The sequence below is a fragment of the Pagrus pagrus genome (genome assembly GCF_965226575.1).
Source record: "Pagrus pagrus genome assembly, chromosome: 12".
In the NCBI taxonomy this organism is placed as follows: Eukaryota; Metazoa; Chordata; class Actinopteri; order Spariformes; family Sparidae; genus Pagrus; species Pagrus pagrus.
The window spans coordinates 21,513,022-21,531,265 of NC_140196.1; the positions used below are offsets into that span (position 1 = coordinate 21,513,022).

General features: G+C 43.1%; 1 protein-coding gene across 1 annotated transcript; it reads right to left on the minus strand.

The window, feature by feature from the left end:
• Positions 1–5,131: 5,131 nt before the first annotated feature.
• On the minus strand, positions 5,132–16,570 carry angptl1b (angiopoietin-like 1b). The gene is made up of 5 exons (XM_084369286.1): positions 16,215–16,570; positions 11,641–12,473; positions 9,079–9,272; positions 7,698–7,968; positions 5,132–6,630 (listed from the first exon to the last, which is right to left on the minus strand). Exons 2-5 carry the CDS (start codon positions 12,434–12,436, stop codon positions 6,443–6,445), a joined length of 1,449 nt encoding a protein of 482 aa, XP_084225412.1. The 5' UTR covers positions 12,437–12,473; positions 16,215–16,570; the 3' UTR covers positions 5,132–6,442.
• Between the last annotated feature and the right edge of the window lie 1,674 nt (positions 16,571–18,244).

Genomic DNA, 18,244 nt, shown 5'->3' on the forward strand with positions numbered 1-18,244 from the left:
AACGGGTGGAAAAGTGAACTAATCATATTTAAAGCACATACAGGGTCAGCTATGGCAGTACATTAATTTCATTTGACTATTCCTTGGTATAGGCTGAATTTAGTCCGTTATCTTCCTCTTTCTGTTCTTTTTCTTTCTTATTTCTCCTCAAGGAAATTAATAAAACTGATGCCGCACACTATTTTCTTTGTTTTTTCCTCAGTAAATGTATAATTTATCGTTAACAGCTGAAAGAAAACACCATAATTGGTGCAACTGCTGCAAGTCTTTTTTTAATACTGGATGTGAAACATTTCTGTGGTTTGTTCTGTTGTCCTTTGTGGCTTTTTGGCTCATACCTCTCTCGAGCAGGTTTAGGCTGGGAGGCCCTTTTGTTTTTCACTGTTTTAACTATGGTGTAAAAACAGTTGAGCAGTCAGGGCGATCGCTCCTTTGGCTCCGTCTCCCCAGGCGGTCATGAAGCCTTAAACAGACCTCTGTGACTCATGCCATTCATCACAATAAGTAAAATCATATATCCAGAGAACATGCAGTTAACAGTCATACCGACTATTAGTGTGTCCTCCAGTTCAGTGACTAATGCTGACTCCACAGTGTTTGGAGGTCACACGTCTTTACAAAGGAGATCCATTTGATAAAGGGGCTTCAAGGTTTGAGTCTAGGATAAACACGCTTTTCATGCCAACCACATGAACAATGAAAACCATCTGAGTTTCGGGTCACTTATAGATGTATTTAACAGGCGTATCTGTTAGCAGGCAGCTGAAGCTCAGGGAGCACATTTCTCATGGCTCAGTTGGTCCTTTGTTTGTTATCTTTGGGTTGCGATCGGTGCTTGGATTGACCTCTTTCTGTAAAAAAAAAAAGAAAAACTCATTAAATTAAATCTTTTTTTCCCGATCTCAGCACTGTGTGCTTCACAGCTAAATTAAATATCGTTCTACCGTATGTTTTAGACTAATAAGGCAGAGTGGAAACTGCAGCCGTCTGCAGCTGAGCCTTCCCAGATCCCTCCAAATGATGATCCATCTTAAACAAGTGTCTGTTAAGCTTTAAATCAAAAGGCCACTTAGGAACGGACTTAGTTATGGAGTTGTTTGACTGTCCCAGTTTGGGCAAAAATTACTCATGGTGCTTATTTTCAAAGAAAACAGCCCCACATCCTGTCTGTTGATTTGCTGGTTGACACTAACAGAGCGTTTGAGGGCTAATGAGTCACTCTCACGGACATTCCCCAAACAGCAGATGTCTTTCAGCAAACAGCAGCACAGCCAGCTTCTTCCAGAAATCTTCCGAGCCTGGTGCCACTTTGGTGCTGACATTCACAGACAGCGAAGCTTCACTCAGCGACAAAGAGGGCTTTCACTTGTGAAACCTGCAGCAGCTCTCAGAGGACCACACTGCAGCAGCAGTTGGCCATCCCCAGTCTGCTGGCCAGGCATTCGAGGTGGTGCAGGCATGAGTGTGGTCCCCTGATCAGAGCCAACGATGTCACCTTCTCTGTTCCAACGCCTGACTGCGCAGGAGTTTGGTTTTTGTGGTCTAATCATGCATTTCCATGCCCCCATGAGGCTGTATAAAATGTGAAGGTTCAGTGTGTGGTCAGCTGAGTTATTGGAAGACTTCAGTTGCAGCTCGTCCCACACTGGCAGTCTGTGGGGTGGTTAGGCTCGACGTCTGAGAGGTAAGCTTGTGACAGGAAAGTGGCCCTGTCGTAAAACAGTGTTGGAGTTACAGAACAAGTGCGCTCAGATGGCTAGCTGTTGAATAAATCTCTTGGAAGAGGGTGCCTGAGCCTGCACTTGACATTTTCAGCTGTGTCAAAGGGCTCGTGTGGTTCAGGAAACAATTATCTATATAATTAGATTGTGTTTGTATCTCATTTGTTTAATCCAAACAAGAACTGAACTCACAAATTAGAAGTTATGGCCTTAAGGGATTTTTTGTGTTGGGAACATTTTAGTTGGGACAGCATGTTAGCCTACTCTCCGTAAAACCACTGCTTGGTGTTTTCATGCTGTTTGGTCTACAGATAAAACAGATGAGATATGTCAAAATGGGAGCTAAAGGTGCTGGTCGGGACATTTTTTAAATAGAAAACAGATGGAGCCAGATCTGCCGGGTCTATTTCTCGTCTTACACTCACCCAGGGGTCTCAAACTCAAATTTGCTTGGGGCCACTGTTGGTATTGTCATCTCACAGGAGGGCCACTAGCCTTCAAGTACAACAAGAAAGTGCAATATTTCAGAAAACTTTTTATTTAGCTTAATTAAATAAATTAATTTGACAATACATAAATGCAAACAGCAGTTTGCATGCATTTTTATATAATTAGTTTTTAACAGTTAGTGCAGAGCCTTACTGTTTAATAACTTACAAATTCCCCACTTTTCGGGACACATAAAGGAATTCTGATTCTGATTCTGAAACCTTGCACTGAACTAGCAAATGATAAACACTGTCAGACACCTGGCGGCACTTCTGCTCATATTTTCTTTATATTTAACAAAATAAATGCAAACATAAGTACACATCTGTATGCACAGTTTTAACAGTGCAAATCCTTTTTCCGTACAAAAACTTTTTTTAAACCTTGCGCTAGGCTTGCCATGTTAGTCTGCATCCTCGGTGTTACACGATGGTCGGGCATGCACCGATGAAATTACTTGCCAATCACTCCTAACGTTGTTTTTGTAAAAAATAAATAGTCCAACGACCGACGCTGCAATTACAAACGGACAGAGGCGCCTGCTCCATGCAGCAGCGGGGCCAGCAGCACAGTCAGTTGGAGCACAGAGTAACAGGAGCATACCTGGTGACCCCCTGCCCTGGACCTGTCTGGACCAGACTGAACCCTGCAGTCGGACTGATGTAATAATAATGGATATTAGAAGTTAGAAAACCTGCTGGGCTTGGGTCATCAGAGGAGAGTTGCAGAGAGGAAACGGGCAGTGCTGAAGGCTCATGTATCAGTTCTGGTCAGACTGATGAGAACAACAAAGGTGTTGCAAAATGACATTTTGGGTCCTATTTAGATGGTCTACAGCGCATGGTCTAAAGCGGACAGCACTAGAGCATTTAGGGCATTTTGTTAGTTAAACTTCAGATAATCTGGACGTCATGGGTAGGTTTTTGAGCGGAACATAAATCAAACTAATCCGAGTGTCGTCTCCCGTTCCCTTCCCGACTCTGAAGGGGAACAAGTGAGGGAAAATTGATCGGCTGTCTACAAACGCCAAAAACGGCCACAGTTTCGCTCTGTAGACGCATTTTTGATGAACGACAGCGGTGATTACTGAAGACATTGTATTTCCTGTGATGAGTCTACTTCAAAATAAGTCAACTTGCGTTGTTTTAATCAGAATTGTGTTTTTATTTCAATTACATATAAACGTGTAGTTTAAAGCAGTGTGAAACAACTGGAAAAATATATATTTGACATTAGGTTGCGGGCTGGATTGAGGGGGAGGGGGCAGTTTGAGACCTCTGTGCTAATGTAAGCTGTTCGCTTTACCATACAGACATGAGAATGGTATCCATCATTGATTTTATAATTCATCTGTCTCCCATTTTTATGTATTTAAAGGAATATTAAATACAAATCCAATCTTGGAGCATGAAATATCTTCAAGTTTTTGTTCTAAGCTAACTGGCTTGAGGCTGTAGCTTTATATCTCACGGGACAAACATGAGATGAGTATGGATCTTCTTTTCTCTTTTCCAAAAAAGGTTTAAGGTGCGCTGTGTAGTTTAGGGGAAGAAGTTTTAATCAGAAGACAAAGATCCTCACCGACTGATTGTTTATGCCTAAACAAACCAAATACACAAACTCTCTTTGTTTTCATGACTGAATAAACACACTGACCTTAAAAGAACAACACAATTTCATACTGTTTTACTTTGTTTATATGTGGCGGACCCTGCCACCCTTCTAGCTTCAAACAGTGTTCTGGGGACCTTATTTTCCTCTGAGAACAGCTTGTTTATTAAGAAAAATAATAAATATTTGTGAGTTTGTATTATTACCTCATTAACATTGTAAATATTAAAATTCTGAGTTTGAATTTCTTCCCCCCAAATCACAGAGTGCTAGCTAAAAATGTCAAACAACTTCTTTACAATCAAATACAGATATGCATGTAGACACAAACTCTACTAATGAAGGGCTTACCCTCAGGAAACAGACATATGATGATGTGCTTTGTTTGAACAAAAAGAATAGACAGTGAAAAAGACTCCTGTAGTTCAGGTTGTGAGCCAGACTGTGAATTGATGTGGATTGACTCATCCACAGAAATGTGTTACCACTTGAAACGAGATGTCTCCGCCATGTATTCATCTGTCTCCTCGTGACTGTTTCATGGCAACACAAAGCGCACACTGTCATGTATATTCTAGAGAAGTCTCATTACTGTTAAACGGATTTGCTCTTAATTTCAGTCGGAAAATGTTCTTTGGCGCGTCCCTCCAAAAAGACTTACAGTATCCGTTTGAATCAAACAACAACATTTCATCTGGAAGACTCACAGAAAAAGATAAGTTTGGAATGTGCTTGTAATCTTTACAAAGCCAAAAAACTAACAAGCCATGTACTATTTATGACTCGGTAAACAGTATAAATCCGCATGGCAAATGAAAGAGATGAGTTCCTTTGAATCTGAATGAACCAGCTGTCCCCTGACGTGACCTTAAATGTTCTCAGTTTATTGACTCTAAGTTGTGTAATATTGTTCTGCCAAGTATGGTGACTCATTTTGTTTCAGCTTTAACTGCTGTTTTATTTGAACATTATAATGCCCATTTTTTATTAAACACTGTTTTCTTTACAAAAGCATAAAACATGTTTCCATGTCCAGCTGGACCGTTGTCCGGCTTTGTGTTTTGTTGCTGTATAAAAGCTGGTTAAAGAGATGGGTGTGAGGGCCATTGTGGTCAGCAAGAAAATACAGCACAATATGAGAGTCTATTTTGGGCTCGGAGACCAAATGGCTTTTGGATACAGTGCTGCTGTTGAAAGCAGACCCACCACTTCAGCCCTCCCCCGGCTCCCCTTTCCTCTGGGATGGCTTCCCCCCAAAAGATGCTGCTTTCCTCCCATACCGGTGATTACAGAGTGCAGGCACCCGTGACTTTGTCAGTGAAAGATATTTTAATGAAAACATACAGTTCGAGCACTTTTTGTTTGGAAAGAATGTAAATTTCTCTGATTTAAAAGGAAAAGGGAAGAAAATCACTTGGAAATTTGGACCGGTTCCATCCCAGTTCATCCCCTCCTCTCTCCTCTGTCTTTCTTTCTCCATCCTGTCTGGCTTTCAGCAATGTGTTTCTCGTTGTCTGTGCCATTGCCCCGAACTCTCAACACGCTTGGTCGGCATATTTTTCATGCTCGGAAACCACTCAAAACAAAACGTAATTCCATCTTTTTCTTTTTTTCTCTCTCTCCCAACAATTCTTGTTTTTTTTTTTTCGAGAGTCATACTGAAATTTAATCAACGGACAAATGAGAAAAACATATAACAGCAATTTCCATACGTGCAAGCACACTTTTGAGAATGATTGTCATATACACAGTGGAGGAAATTATGCTCTATTTTCTGTCGGATCATTTACTGCTCCCTCAGGACACCTGGCCCTTTTCACTGTTATGATAAGTTAATTGTACACATAAATTATCGTTCCTGGTCATCTGCACTCGGACAAAGTAGTTTAACATACAGTAAAGGTCATTTTAAGTGTAGGGAGCAATAATAATATCAGTACTGCTTTTGTATAATCAAATGTACATAAAACATACTCACTTTTTCCATTTCATTAAGGTCTTTTCAGATCTAGACGTGGATACAGAGTCTAAACAAAACTATATAGGTCTTAATGAAATGTATTTTCCAGCTTCCAACAGCACAAGTTAAATACCATGTATGAATGTTTCCCCACATGTTTATCTTGGCGAGGTAGGAGCTACATTCAGGATCTATGACGCTATAGCTTATAAGTGTAATCAATACCAAAAGTTCTGTAAGGACGTGGCGCCTCCTCTCCATGGGGTGACCTATTAATGAGGAAAACATTGCGGTCTCTTAATCAGATAGAAAGCTTGCATCATGTAGCTGCATAGTTTTGGCAGCGGTTCTTTAATTTCCCTTCACCATCACATGTATTTGCTGGTTAAAGGAGCTGTATGGCTTACTATAAATAGTCATGTCCTCTAATTCCCTCTATGTGTGCATCTATTACAATATAAAGAGAGCAATGTTCAGAGTCCATGTCTGTTACAGGAGGCAGCTCAAGTCACTACTGATGGTTGGTAATCTCCATTGGTGCAGTTCTGTTATAGGATCAACCAGTTGCTGATGGTACTGTCCAGTCACAATTAAGAATGAGGTTCAAGTTTGCCCTGGCCTCCACAGTCGCCCGTGGACCAACCTGACTTAAAGTATCTCCTCAGTCTATGGGCCTAATCAGCATACGGACAGTCTTCATAGAGTAGAAGCCCCCACCGTAGTCAGCCCAGAAAATGCCATCTTGGAATTTGCTGCGGTAGACACCTCCGGTGTACCAGACACCGTTAAGATTGGCCTGGCCGCAAGCGTTGTACCACCAGCCTCCTTTGTGGAAATGGGCACAGTTACCTGTCATGGGGAAACAGGAATGATTAGCTACATGAGGAGGGGTCCTTTTCACAAAGAGGATTATACAAAGACACACTTTTGATGTTGTCTTTCAGACATGACAGAATTTTTCAAAATCATTGGCTCAACCCCAGTGTCCCCCCTAATCCACTTTGTAAGGCTGACCTTTGAGTCTCAATCCAAACTCCTCAAATACTGACGCTCTGGGATTGTAAATCAGTCGGTCGCCATCCCAAAGCATCAGTATGTGACAAGCTTGGAATGAGACTCAAAAATCAACCTTATAACAAAGTGGACCTTTAATGAAGTGAGTGATTTCAGTAGAGGAGAAGAATACCATCATCTGGATTATCATCAATTTTTTAAATGTTTTCGGGCTTCCCCATGCAAGCTTGTTTAAAATTACAACGCTATGAAGTGTGGGTAATTCCTGCAAAGTCTGCGGACATGCGGACTCATTAAGTGGCCTTAATGGGCTCAACAGGTCTGTGAGAGAGCCCTCGTGCACTGATTTGATGATGACGACACTGGGAGTCTGTGAGTCACTCTGTGAGCGTGGGCGTTGGGATACGGCCACAGCTTTCCGTTAACTACCAACACCTCTGCCACCTCTGGCTTGACGTGCATGAAGTTCATAATGTTTATGTCCCTTACGCCTAGAATTACATATACAAATCAAAATGGAGTTCTGGTTGGCACAAAGTCACATCAATTTTGGAAAAAAATGTAGGCTGCTGATTTCTACATTGTTTATAAATGCAAAGCTACGTGCTAGCTTGGGAGCGATGATACACTCGCAGCGACGAACAGAAAGCTGGAGGCAATGTCCGGCAATATTTTTGCTTCCAGCAGGTCATCAAGACTATTTATTCTCTATGGGATGCAAGTGAATTGCTTCATATGTCATTGTGAGTTTCCAGGTTATGTAGGACCAGTCTGAGAAATGTGTTACCTTGAGGGTGTCTGATTTTGACCAATAAAATAGAACTAATTCCAAGGTTACAATATTAAAAGAGAGGTAATAAAATATCATGATGCACTTTAAAGGAGACCCTATGTTCCTCTACCTGAGAAGGCGTCCTTGTCTCGGTCCAGAGTAGTGAACTGTTTGCCGTTGTGACTAGTGAGGGAGTCCCCGGCGTTGCCCTGGTAGGTGCCCAGTCGCAGGCGGTAACTCTCGCTCTCAGGCTCCAGGTGGAAGCTGCTGTACTGGGCGTAGACCTTCTTGCCCATCCAGTCTTCCAGCTCCAACAGCAGCTTGTAGTCCCCCTGCCTCCCCAGCTTGTAGATGCTTTCCAGACCGAGCCAGTATTCCCCGTCTATGTTGCCAAAGCCGCTCTGAGTCAAAGGAAGATTAAAAGGAAGGTTACAGAAAGATTTACAGAAATATAATGCGCATTGTTTTTTAATGTGGTAGCCTGAGGAGTTTAGAAACACGAGGGTTGTTTAGGAACCTTGTGACTGAGGCTGTGGGATTGTGACACAACAAATGACAATTTTCTTTTTGATGACGTTTCGGTCACGGTTCTGTAGTTGAGACAAACTGTGAGACTTCAAAAGAAAAACCACTGTGTCAAAAGAGTGCCGCACTGTCTTTGAAATTCCCGAGAAAGACATGTTGTAGAGTTTATGCAGGAACATAAGCATCCATCTTCAGAATGCCGGTTCATCGCTCAAACCCCACAGATCTCTTGGATCACGGCTAATGGCCAAACTGGCCTGGGCGCTTGTGTTGGGGAACCGCAGGCAATCTACGTCTGGCCATGCGCCTCCAGAACACTTCACTTGGTAGAGGAGGGTTGAGGTTTGTGAATGTGGATTAGCTGTGTGAGCCAGCAGATGATGAATGATGTAGAGTTTCAGTCCGTGGCCTCCTCTCTGGTGCTGTGTGTGTGTACATGTGGTGGCTTTGTGGGAGAGCGCAGAGGCAAATCAATGTTGAGGAGGGCAATTTAGCTTCCAGTTACACATGCACAAGCCTGGCCGGGCTGAATGGAACACTGGATCGGCGAGGCTGCCAGCAGCGATATACTGCGTCTCATTCTCACAGTGCTTTGATGAGAGGGTCTATATGGTGTGGTGGAGTAAGCCAACCAGCCATCCATCCAGGAAGGCACCATAGTAGCAGTGGTTTTGGAAAGAAACGCCTCCAGATTGAGCTGTGGAACATACCTTCCTAGTAGAGCCATCTAATATTTCATAATGGGAATCTCAAACCAAATAACCTTGGACAAATAGTGCTGCTGACAGGGCGTTATAATCTACAGTAAGTAAAAACACAAGGATTCTGGCCCAGGAAATAGTCCCAAAGACCCCAGATGGTTCCTCTAGATGGGTCATATAACAGCACCCCTGTTGTCTCTGGATGACCCAAATGTTCAGGTTGGCTCAGGAGAAGAGAGAGAAAAATAGAGACGGACAGGGCAGGGGAAGTGCAATTGTCATCACCTTGTAGTTATCCCAATTCCTGAAGAAGTTAACGGATCCGTCTTTCCTGCTCTGGATGACGGTCCAGCCCCCGTTGTCTATATCCTGTTCACACCAGACCTGCACTGGCCTCTCTGTTTCGTCTGGCTTGATCAGGTACATGCCACTGGTGCTTTGGCCAGCTTCCTGCGCGTCGAGACAGTCTCTGAACGGGCCTGTAGGAAAGAACAATAAGAGATAGAGATAGGTGGTAAGAAAGACAGAGAAAGTGTGTGACAAAGTGCAGTGCGGTCAAAAAAGTTGGAGACCCAAACACACCTCACAGCTTTGCTAGAACTACTTTAAGACCAAAGAAGAACAAGAAATCCCGACTGTCATTGACTTTCCTCTACAGTCTTGATCTCAACCCCAGTGAACATTTATGGGAACACTTGAACTGAGACAGTCAAACATTTTGTGACATCACAAGAAGCTCTATGAATCTGTCAAATCATGCTGGGATGACATGAGTCATCAGGTTTTGCAGTCCATGCCAGCAGGAGGGCACGTGTCGTTAAAGCAAAAGGTGACATATACCAAATACTGAGATATTCTGAAACTCATTCTCCCCAAGGACCAGGAACCTTCGGAGGACATTGCCATCGTAGGGACCAGGGTCTGAATGCAGTTCCTGGGACCTTGTTTTAACCCCCAGAACGTCCCTGCTTGAGGGGTAGTGGAACTTTGGGGCCGGGGCAAATGTTTTTTGTCCATCGTGCTTCAACATGGTAGTTATAGAATAAAGCATACAACAGATTATGGAGTCTTCATTCTTGTCGTCATGCACAAAAATTACACCAGTAGTCTAATCTACCTAATCCTCGTCTTAAACTGTGGTGGAGACGCAGACAAAAACAAACTGAGGGTACCTTTTAATTCCATGAATAGCAGCTTCTGGGACTAGAAGTTGCGGGTATTTTGGTTGGAAACATAGCTTTAGCGAGGCTTTAGCATTTAGCAGGACTACATCATCTGGTACTGCATTATTTACATTAAGTATTAGCAGTTAACCTTATTTTTGTGGTATAACAATCTAAATTATTAGATTTTGGAGCATCACAATTATTTTTTTAACCATGGAAAACAGATTGGAAATAGTCTGTAAATTAGCTTTAGCTAAGGCTAGCTTTAGCAGCCCCCCAGTTTGTTTTTTTTATTGTACACATATCTACGGCATAAAAATATGTATTTGATTAAATACATGTCAGAAAGTCTGATTTTGGTCTTCAGTGGTAACGCCATCAATTTTACGCATTAAACTGTGTTTACATGTCTCGGGGAGAACTACTGCATATGTGAAATAAGAGCCCTGAGACAATAATGTAAGTGCCTTGAGTTTACATGATGAGAAAAACTGAAGTCACTGTCTGGCAGAAGGCAAAAATAAGTAGGAAAACCAGTAAACAGGAGAAAAAGAAAAAAAACACACAAGCAGACAGAGTAATATAAAACACATTTATCTAGGCCTGCAAACATATACGTGTTTACTGTGTCCTCCCAGAACAGCACAGAAAATGAGGCAAATTAAGCTACTTTAATACTAAATTGCTTTTGAGGTCAAAAAACCAAAATAGATGTTGTGAACCCTCTCTTTAAGGGACTAACATCTGCCTTTTTTCATGGTAATTTGACATTCTCATGAGTTTGTTAATTAATAACATATGTGGCAGTGAGTTTATTTAAAGAGTGAGTAACCCTCTCCAGGCTGATAATATAATAATAATACCAATAATGATGATGTAAAGGTGTAGTCCATTCATCCCATGAAGTATACCAGAAGTGCCTCTACTTTGTGGTTTAGCAGGAGCCTATCATGGCAGCCTGGGTTTTGTCTATGTCTCACATGCGATGGAACAGTCTTGTAAAGGATCATTTTCATACACAGCTGCGCTGAAATCCAACACACTTTATTATTCTTGGGCAAGGGCGATCTAAATGTGTCAGGAATTTCTGTTGATGAGCAGAATCGCGCTGGTTAGGTCTTTCTTTGCTTTACTTTAAGTCCCCTGCCTCGGTTGAGACGTTACAACATTTTTATTTCCATCCTGGTTTGTGTTCTTTCGGTTGAGCGGGGAGCAGAGTTCCAGCTGAATTTGCAAATCTTTAACCTTTGCTGGCCCACCTGCAGCTCTGTTCGGTCGCTGATTGTTATTTTGTTATGGTTGGCCTGCAAAGTCTCGACTGCAAGAAATTTTAGCGTGACTGATCTGGACTTTCGTGACTGATGCACTGAATACATGAATGAAAATTAATAATGGTATGGACGGGCAGATGGACGACTCACTAAAGGCTCATTTATGCTCAACGTTAGATAAGGATATGGACGGAGCATCGATACTATACCAATGCGTTCATTTTGTCCGTATTTCTGTATGTTTTCTGAAATGATACGGACGGAGCAGTACCTCTGGTAGTCGTAGAGGGCAGTGTTGCAGTGTAGCGAGACATGACCACAGGACATGAGGAAGAAGTTTTAAAAATGAAATGGACGTATATATTTTCGGAAGGGAGCACAAATGAGCCTAAACTCAATCTTTCACTCACCTTCTGCACTGAAGTTTCTCTGTGGAGGTTTCTGAACTTCCAGGGTGCCACCTGTGGGTGACGGCCCAGAGCGAGAGCCCCTCCCAAAGGCTCGGGTGTTGTCCCTCTGGATCTCATTGGTGAAACGTGGCACATTAACAGGAATGTTCTCAGGCACCACCTGCACAAGTGGAGGCCCCAAGGGTGGCTGCTCATGCCTTCGACTGTAGACCTGCATACAACGCTCCTCCAGAGCCCCAATCAGGACTGACTGGTTGTTCACTACTGCAGACAGGGCTGCGTATTTGGCCTCCAGTTCCCTGTACCTGGAGGCCAAGCGCAATGACTCAGTGGTGGCGTTGAGGACGCGTGTCTCCAGTTGCGCTAGCTCCAGTGAGTTGTCCCTCTTCCTGATGATTTCGTGCAGCAGCTGCATGTAGAGCTGGGTCACTCGGGAGTTCATGTTCCTGCTCTCTTTCCTCAACAGCTTCATCTCGTTCACCAGGTTGCCGTCCACATCCACCACCAGCCTCAAGGTCTCCATCTCCCGACGCTGCTTTGAAAGAAGGTCTCGCACCGCAGCCACGTCCAGGCGTGTCACCCGGTCCTTGTCGGTTGAATAACCACGGGCGGCACAGATGGGTCCTGTGATCTTTTGCTCAGGGACCAGGAAGGTGTAGGAGCACTTCTTGCCTTCTTCTTTGGCCTCTGGAGCTCTTCGGATCCGGGAGAGGATGGGGTGCTTGGTGAGGGCTTGGCTGTTGCTCCATAAGGACAGGCCAAACAAAATAAACAGGCGCCAGGTTCCAGGTCCCATGGTTCCTCCTCTCTTTATCACCAAAAAAGCTAAAGATCTATGAAAAGGAAAGAGAAGTGCAGACTGTTTTACCAACGGAAAAGGTTGATGTTAATAATAAATCCCATAAGAAGAAAAACCAACAATGTTTTAGTGTGTCTCACTTTCCCTATCCTGTCTTTGGCACTCAGCCCCAAATTCATAGCTTCTTCCTGAAAATGTGTATCTTAAAAAAGACTCATGCATATTATGTAATTGAAGTTTTAGCCAGGCTAGTGGCTTGAATGCCAATGTCGATCAGTCAATTAATGGTTCCACCACTTTGGTCACCATGTGAATGTGCCCTCTTACATGCCCCAATGGCAGATAAACATGATAAAGTGCCCTCTAGGGTGCCCTTCCGATGCCCTTTCTGCGCGCTGGTACTCCCCCACATACAGTTGGTGCCCCCCTTTTTTTTTTATCACCCCTGCCCCTCAAACATCCCGAGTCCGCCACTGGTAATTATCTAACGTTAGCATGCAAATATGTTAAACTATGATGGTGACCATGTCAAACATTATGCATCATAGATATCACCATGTCAACATGGCCATTGTGAGCATGTTAGTGTGCTGATTTTAGTAGTGTAGTTTGTACAGTAGCTTTAGCTTAAAGCACCTCTGTGCAGAAAGTCCAACCTCACTTAGCCGTGAGCTCAGCTGTAGACACTTAGTCCTGTTAAAAAAAAAAAGGCCTGTAATATCTCAAAACAGCTGAACGCTGTAGTTCTTAGGAAAGATTATGGAATCAGACTGTGCAACATGGACTTGATTCAAAATAAACTACATGTTCGTGATAACAAAGGAAGATGTCACCCAGTGCAACAGTGTAAATCAGTGGGTTTTTAGTAGTTTTTGGACAGCAGCTGAGTTCTGCTGTCTGGCCTGGAGGATGAAATGCTATATCAAGCCTTGGCTTCACAGACAATACTTGTTAACTTTGGCTTTGTTGACAAGAAGAAAAACACTCAATGTCACCGGGCTTGCTGTTTAAATTGGTCCAAGTATTTATAAAGACGTTTCCTTTTTGTTACCACTCATTTTATACTTCTGTTTCACTTTCCTACCATATGTTTTCTTTACTCCCCTAATCCAATATAATCCATTACAACCGCTGTGCCTGCAAATCTGACATAGCCAAGGAGCATCTGTTGGCATGGTACAGAGGAGAGCCTCCAGTCAAGGCTTAATGCTAGAGCTCTGCTTAATTGTGAAGTAAATGAGCATTAAAATGTAAAGTGAGAACGAGCAGACTGTGGTGAAGGCACAGCTGCTTTCACACATCCAGTCCTGCAGACCCTCCTGCCCTTGGCAAGACGTAGAGCACCTTCTGGTGAGCCTGTGGTGGAGTAAGAGCAGTGCCACCCACCTACCCACCACAAATCTGTTATCGTAACTCATTTTTTCAATACTTGGCCTCATGGGCTCTCTTTCATTACCGCCCTCACCACATCTGTATCAGGTGTCTGGGTGTGTGCCGGGATCTGTTTTTCATATTTGCTTAGATCTCCTGTGTCAGACCTTCCATGAACCTCGCCCACAGCCTCTCAGTCTACCTGCACCGGCTCATGCGGAGGATTAGTAAAAATGTCTCGACTGAAAATGAAAATATTTGGTAAAAGAACTGAGTTTATGTCACCGATGATGGGATTGAAAATATTTCTCTGATGGGATTGCTTTCACTGCCAGTCATTGATGGAATCATGAGGTGTAGAACAGCGTGTATCAGTAATGAGCAGCATGGTAGAAGTCAGCAGGCGGTTATCATCGAGCCTCGCTGACTCATTTTAGCTTCTGCCACTTCTGCCTGGCTGGTACGAGCAGATACATTTGAATTTGGTGAGGAATAAAAGAAATGGATGTGTCTGGGGAGCAGCAGGGGGAGCAGGAATCCCTGATTTGTAAGTAATGTTTTCTGGAGTCTATTTTTGGACGGGAAGCTCGTGTTCTGATCTTATTAGTTGTGACAGCGCAACGAATGGAACAGTGGTGGGTGACGTTCAGAAATGCATACTAAGTGAAAGAACCCTCCTTCCATAGTCAATAGCGAGGCTTGGATCTGGAAGCCGAGTCAGTGTTGAGCCCAAATTTCGGCAGCCGGGCCAAATCCAACCAGAAGGCAGTCTGGTGGATGTGGCCAAAGGAGGTTGAGCAACCTTCATCGAACACTTCTGACAGGCTCCACTTTACGATGGAGCTCATCAAAACAAAATCCGAGGAGGATTTCAACACATGCCAAGGAAGCAGAATTAAATTAATCCAAGACAGAGTCAGCGGGGGCTTTGAATGATTTCTGTGGTCTCTTCTTGATGTTTAGTTGCACTGAAGAGCCCTGACCACAGCTAATGGGACAGATCCCAGAGCATTACCTAGGCTCAAACTGCTGCTGTAGCAGAATAGAACCCTTTTATCATTGTTGAAGGGGAAAAAAACATGCTTGACTCAGTGGGAATATATTACAACGAGTTTTTGTCTTCTTATAAGGCACAGTGACTTATTGAAGAAAGTGTCTGAGCCAACATTATTTTTTAATAACTGCCTTAAAAGTTCAGCAGCACAAGAAAACGCCACAAAGCCTTTTATCTTAGCTTGAACATGTCAAGCTGGAGTTGTCACTGATCATGAACCATCTGATGGCAAAGAAAAAGGCACTTTAAGGAAAAGGGGCCATGTGTCAGAGCTCAGAAACACCTCGGCTCTGTCGGTTAGTTATTATTACACGGAGAGGATTTTTTTCCCCCCATCTTTCCGTAATCACAGGTCATCCCCCTTCAATAGCTCGGTCTCAGCAATTGGCCCGTCTGCACGTCTCCAACACCACAATATGAATCTCACAGGCCCCGGCCCTGACAGAAGTGACAGTGTTTACACAGAGGCTCCTCAGCCAGGGCTGTGAATCTCATCGGCAGTCATTACCGCCAGGTTCCTCTCCGTCGTTCACACCCTGCTGGTCTTCATCAAGTCAGCCGCAGCAGCCGTGTTTTTTCGTTGACTTATTTTCTCCTCTCCTCCCTCAGAGCCAGACCTGACCAGATCCCAACCGCCTCATCCATATTAATGCAGTCCCCTGCAAACCCGGCAGGTCAAACTTTGCGGTGGCTGGTTCTCCCAGCCCAGAGGAACACGAGGACGCTGCCAATCGGCCCACTGACTCTAAGTGGTGCCACTGAGCTCATACTGTCTTCTGGTAAGCTCCCCAATTTAAAGATTTTCATTTACATTGAAACCCTCAACAGCCACAGTCACGTCACCTACTTTCCCTCCAACTTTATTTCAACATGAATGTATTGCAAGTCAAAAACTCCAGTCTTCCCAGTCTATCTTTGTTGTGGCTTTTGCTCTGAGCCAGCAGACTTCTAGGACTCTGCCAATTAGCCCACAAGTAATTCTGATGGTGCCGCTGATTGTGTCTGTCTGTTGAGGAGATGATTTGACGCATAAGTTTGGTAGCCTACATGATGAATGTGATCATGGGATTTAAACCAGATGTACATACGGAGTTATATACATTTCTTTAAAATAGTCAAAGAGTTACTTTTATGTCAGCATTTTACATGTTACATGTTACATGTTACTTATAAAAAGTCTTGGACCCCAATCTGACTTCTGGCTGTTCTATATTATCTTCACTTATTTAATCACAACAATGTCAAAGTTTCAACAGTGTGAATACTTTTCCAAAGCATGAAAATCATACCAAATTTTAAATGAATATCATAAATAACCTGATCTCAGAAATGAAAAAATGCTAATCTTACCTGTGTGAGTGTGTCAGCGGTCCAGGAGGTGCAGGTTAGACCCGGCTTGATGTCTCAGTTGTGTTTCCCCCACAGGTTCATGCTCTCCATTCTCCTCCTTTCACTCTCAGTCTCCCTCTGTCTCTGCTCTCATTGAGAGCGCGGGCCTCCTACAGCTGTGGCACAAGCGAACACCGTCCGCTAGGAGAACAGTAGAGGGTGGTCCATCTAGAGAAAGAGGGAGGCTGATGGTGTGATTTCCCTGTAGTTGCTCGAGCAGAGGGAAGGCTCGGCCCTGCCTTCCTCCTCTGTAAAGCTTGAGAAGAAAAAAGTCAGGCTCCTCCTGATATAAGGTTTCACCACGAATGAAAAACTAAGTGCTGAATCAGACTGGGCTGGGAGTCAGCAGGAGCGGTGAAGACACTCAAAATCAATCAAGTTGTCAACATTTAACTCCCTTAAGGTCTTGTTTACAACGTTATTCTGTCTCCTCACACACACCATTTGTCTTGTAGAAACTGATGACATGCTCATAAACTCTTCTTTTCTTTTCTTTCTTTCTTTCACACGGTCTGTCAGCTTCACCTTTTTAACTTCTAATTCATCAGAGTCGACTTATTCCTCCTCACAAAGCTGTTTCCCATCAGCTGTTATCTAATGACTAAGTGATTCTGGTGATCCAGTAGCTTTAGCGTACCAAATGGAGGGCCTGTTTTTTTATTTTTTTATGTGAGCGTTCCTCTTGTGTTTGCTCCGTATATGGGATGTGAGTGTGTCTCTTGCGGCAATCCAAGAGCCATTGGCAGCTGTGTTTATTTGGTTATGAGGACAATATGCAGAGGGCTTTGCAGACAAAAAGAACGCCCCTCAGCTAAATGTTTTGGATTGAAGAGGAAGCTCAGGCTTTGATGCATGGGGATTCTCTGCGTGGGGGGAAATACTTTGGCATGTGGGAGGACAGATTTTGCTTATGAGCAAATGAGGAAGGACATTCATAATGAAGTAGCGTATGTGTGTGTGTGTGTGTGCGTTGTGTGTGTGTGTGTGTGTGAGACCCATATATGTAAGAGAGTGTGTGTCTCCTAGGTGGTCGGTTGTATATAATATAGGTCATCCAATTTAAATAAATTATATATAGAAGACCATGTGTTCGGAGGAAGCCGAACACATTTTGTGCTAATTCAATCCATGCCTTGGAAAATCTTTATCTGCACCACATTTAAACAAGACCCAGCATAGATCAGTGTTTCCCAACCCTAGGGTCAGGCACACCTAAGGGGTCCCAAGATAAACATGAGGAGTCCCAAGTGGATGAAAGTGAAGACAATGGGAAAAAAAGTGTTTGTTTCATTTTCTGACTTGTGACACAGTTTTGCTTTGTTCATGTGTTCACTTTCACCTCTACAGCCATCTAAAAATGAACTCATCATTCATGTACACACTAGGGGATAGTTGACAAATACCCTTAACTTTTCTCTGTTCTAAGTGCTGATTGTGTCTTTTTTAAAAACCAGACGAGGTGCCCCCTTTTCATTTTGGCCCCTGCCCTTTGAAAGTTCCTTTACATCACTGCTGATAGTGTATATTTTCTCATGTGCAAAAATGATTTTGTGTTGCATTTAAGGATGAATTGTTTCGTACTGTGGTTCCACATATCACTATAACATGAGCTGTCACACTGGTTAAATGTTAAAAATCCAGCTCTCTGTGTGAGCCCCTCCTTGTGGCTAAACAAGTTTATTACCACCTCCACCTTCACAGCTGTTGTAGGTCCATTGATTTTATCCTGAGCACTAACAGTATGAATGTGCAAGAAAGGGAAATCTTAGTAGCCTAGATAGCAGTTAGATAAATAGACATTCAAATGTACTTGTACCATACTGTACTTATCCCCGTCTCCTTTTTGTTATTGTTGTTATCATTTTTTAGACTAATGGCTTTTTGTATTAGCCCCATTTTATTTACACCTACGTACAAGATAACTTCGATTATCTATTTCTTATTTATTTATTGATCTTTTTCATTTTATATACAAAGATTGCTTTTTACAT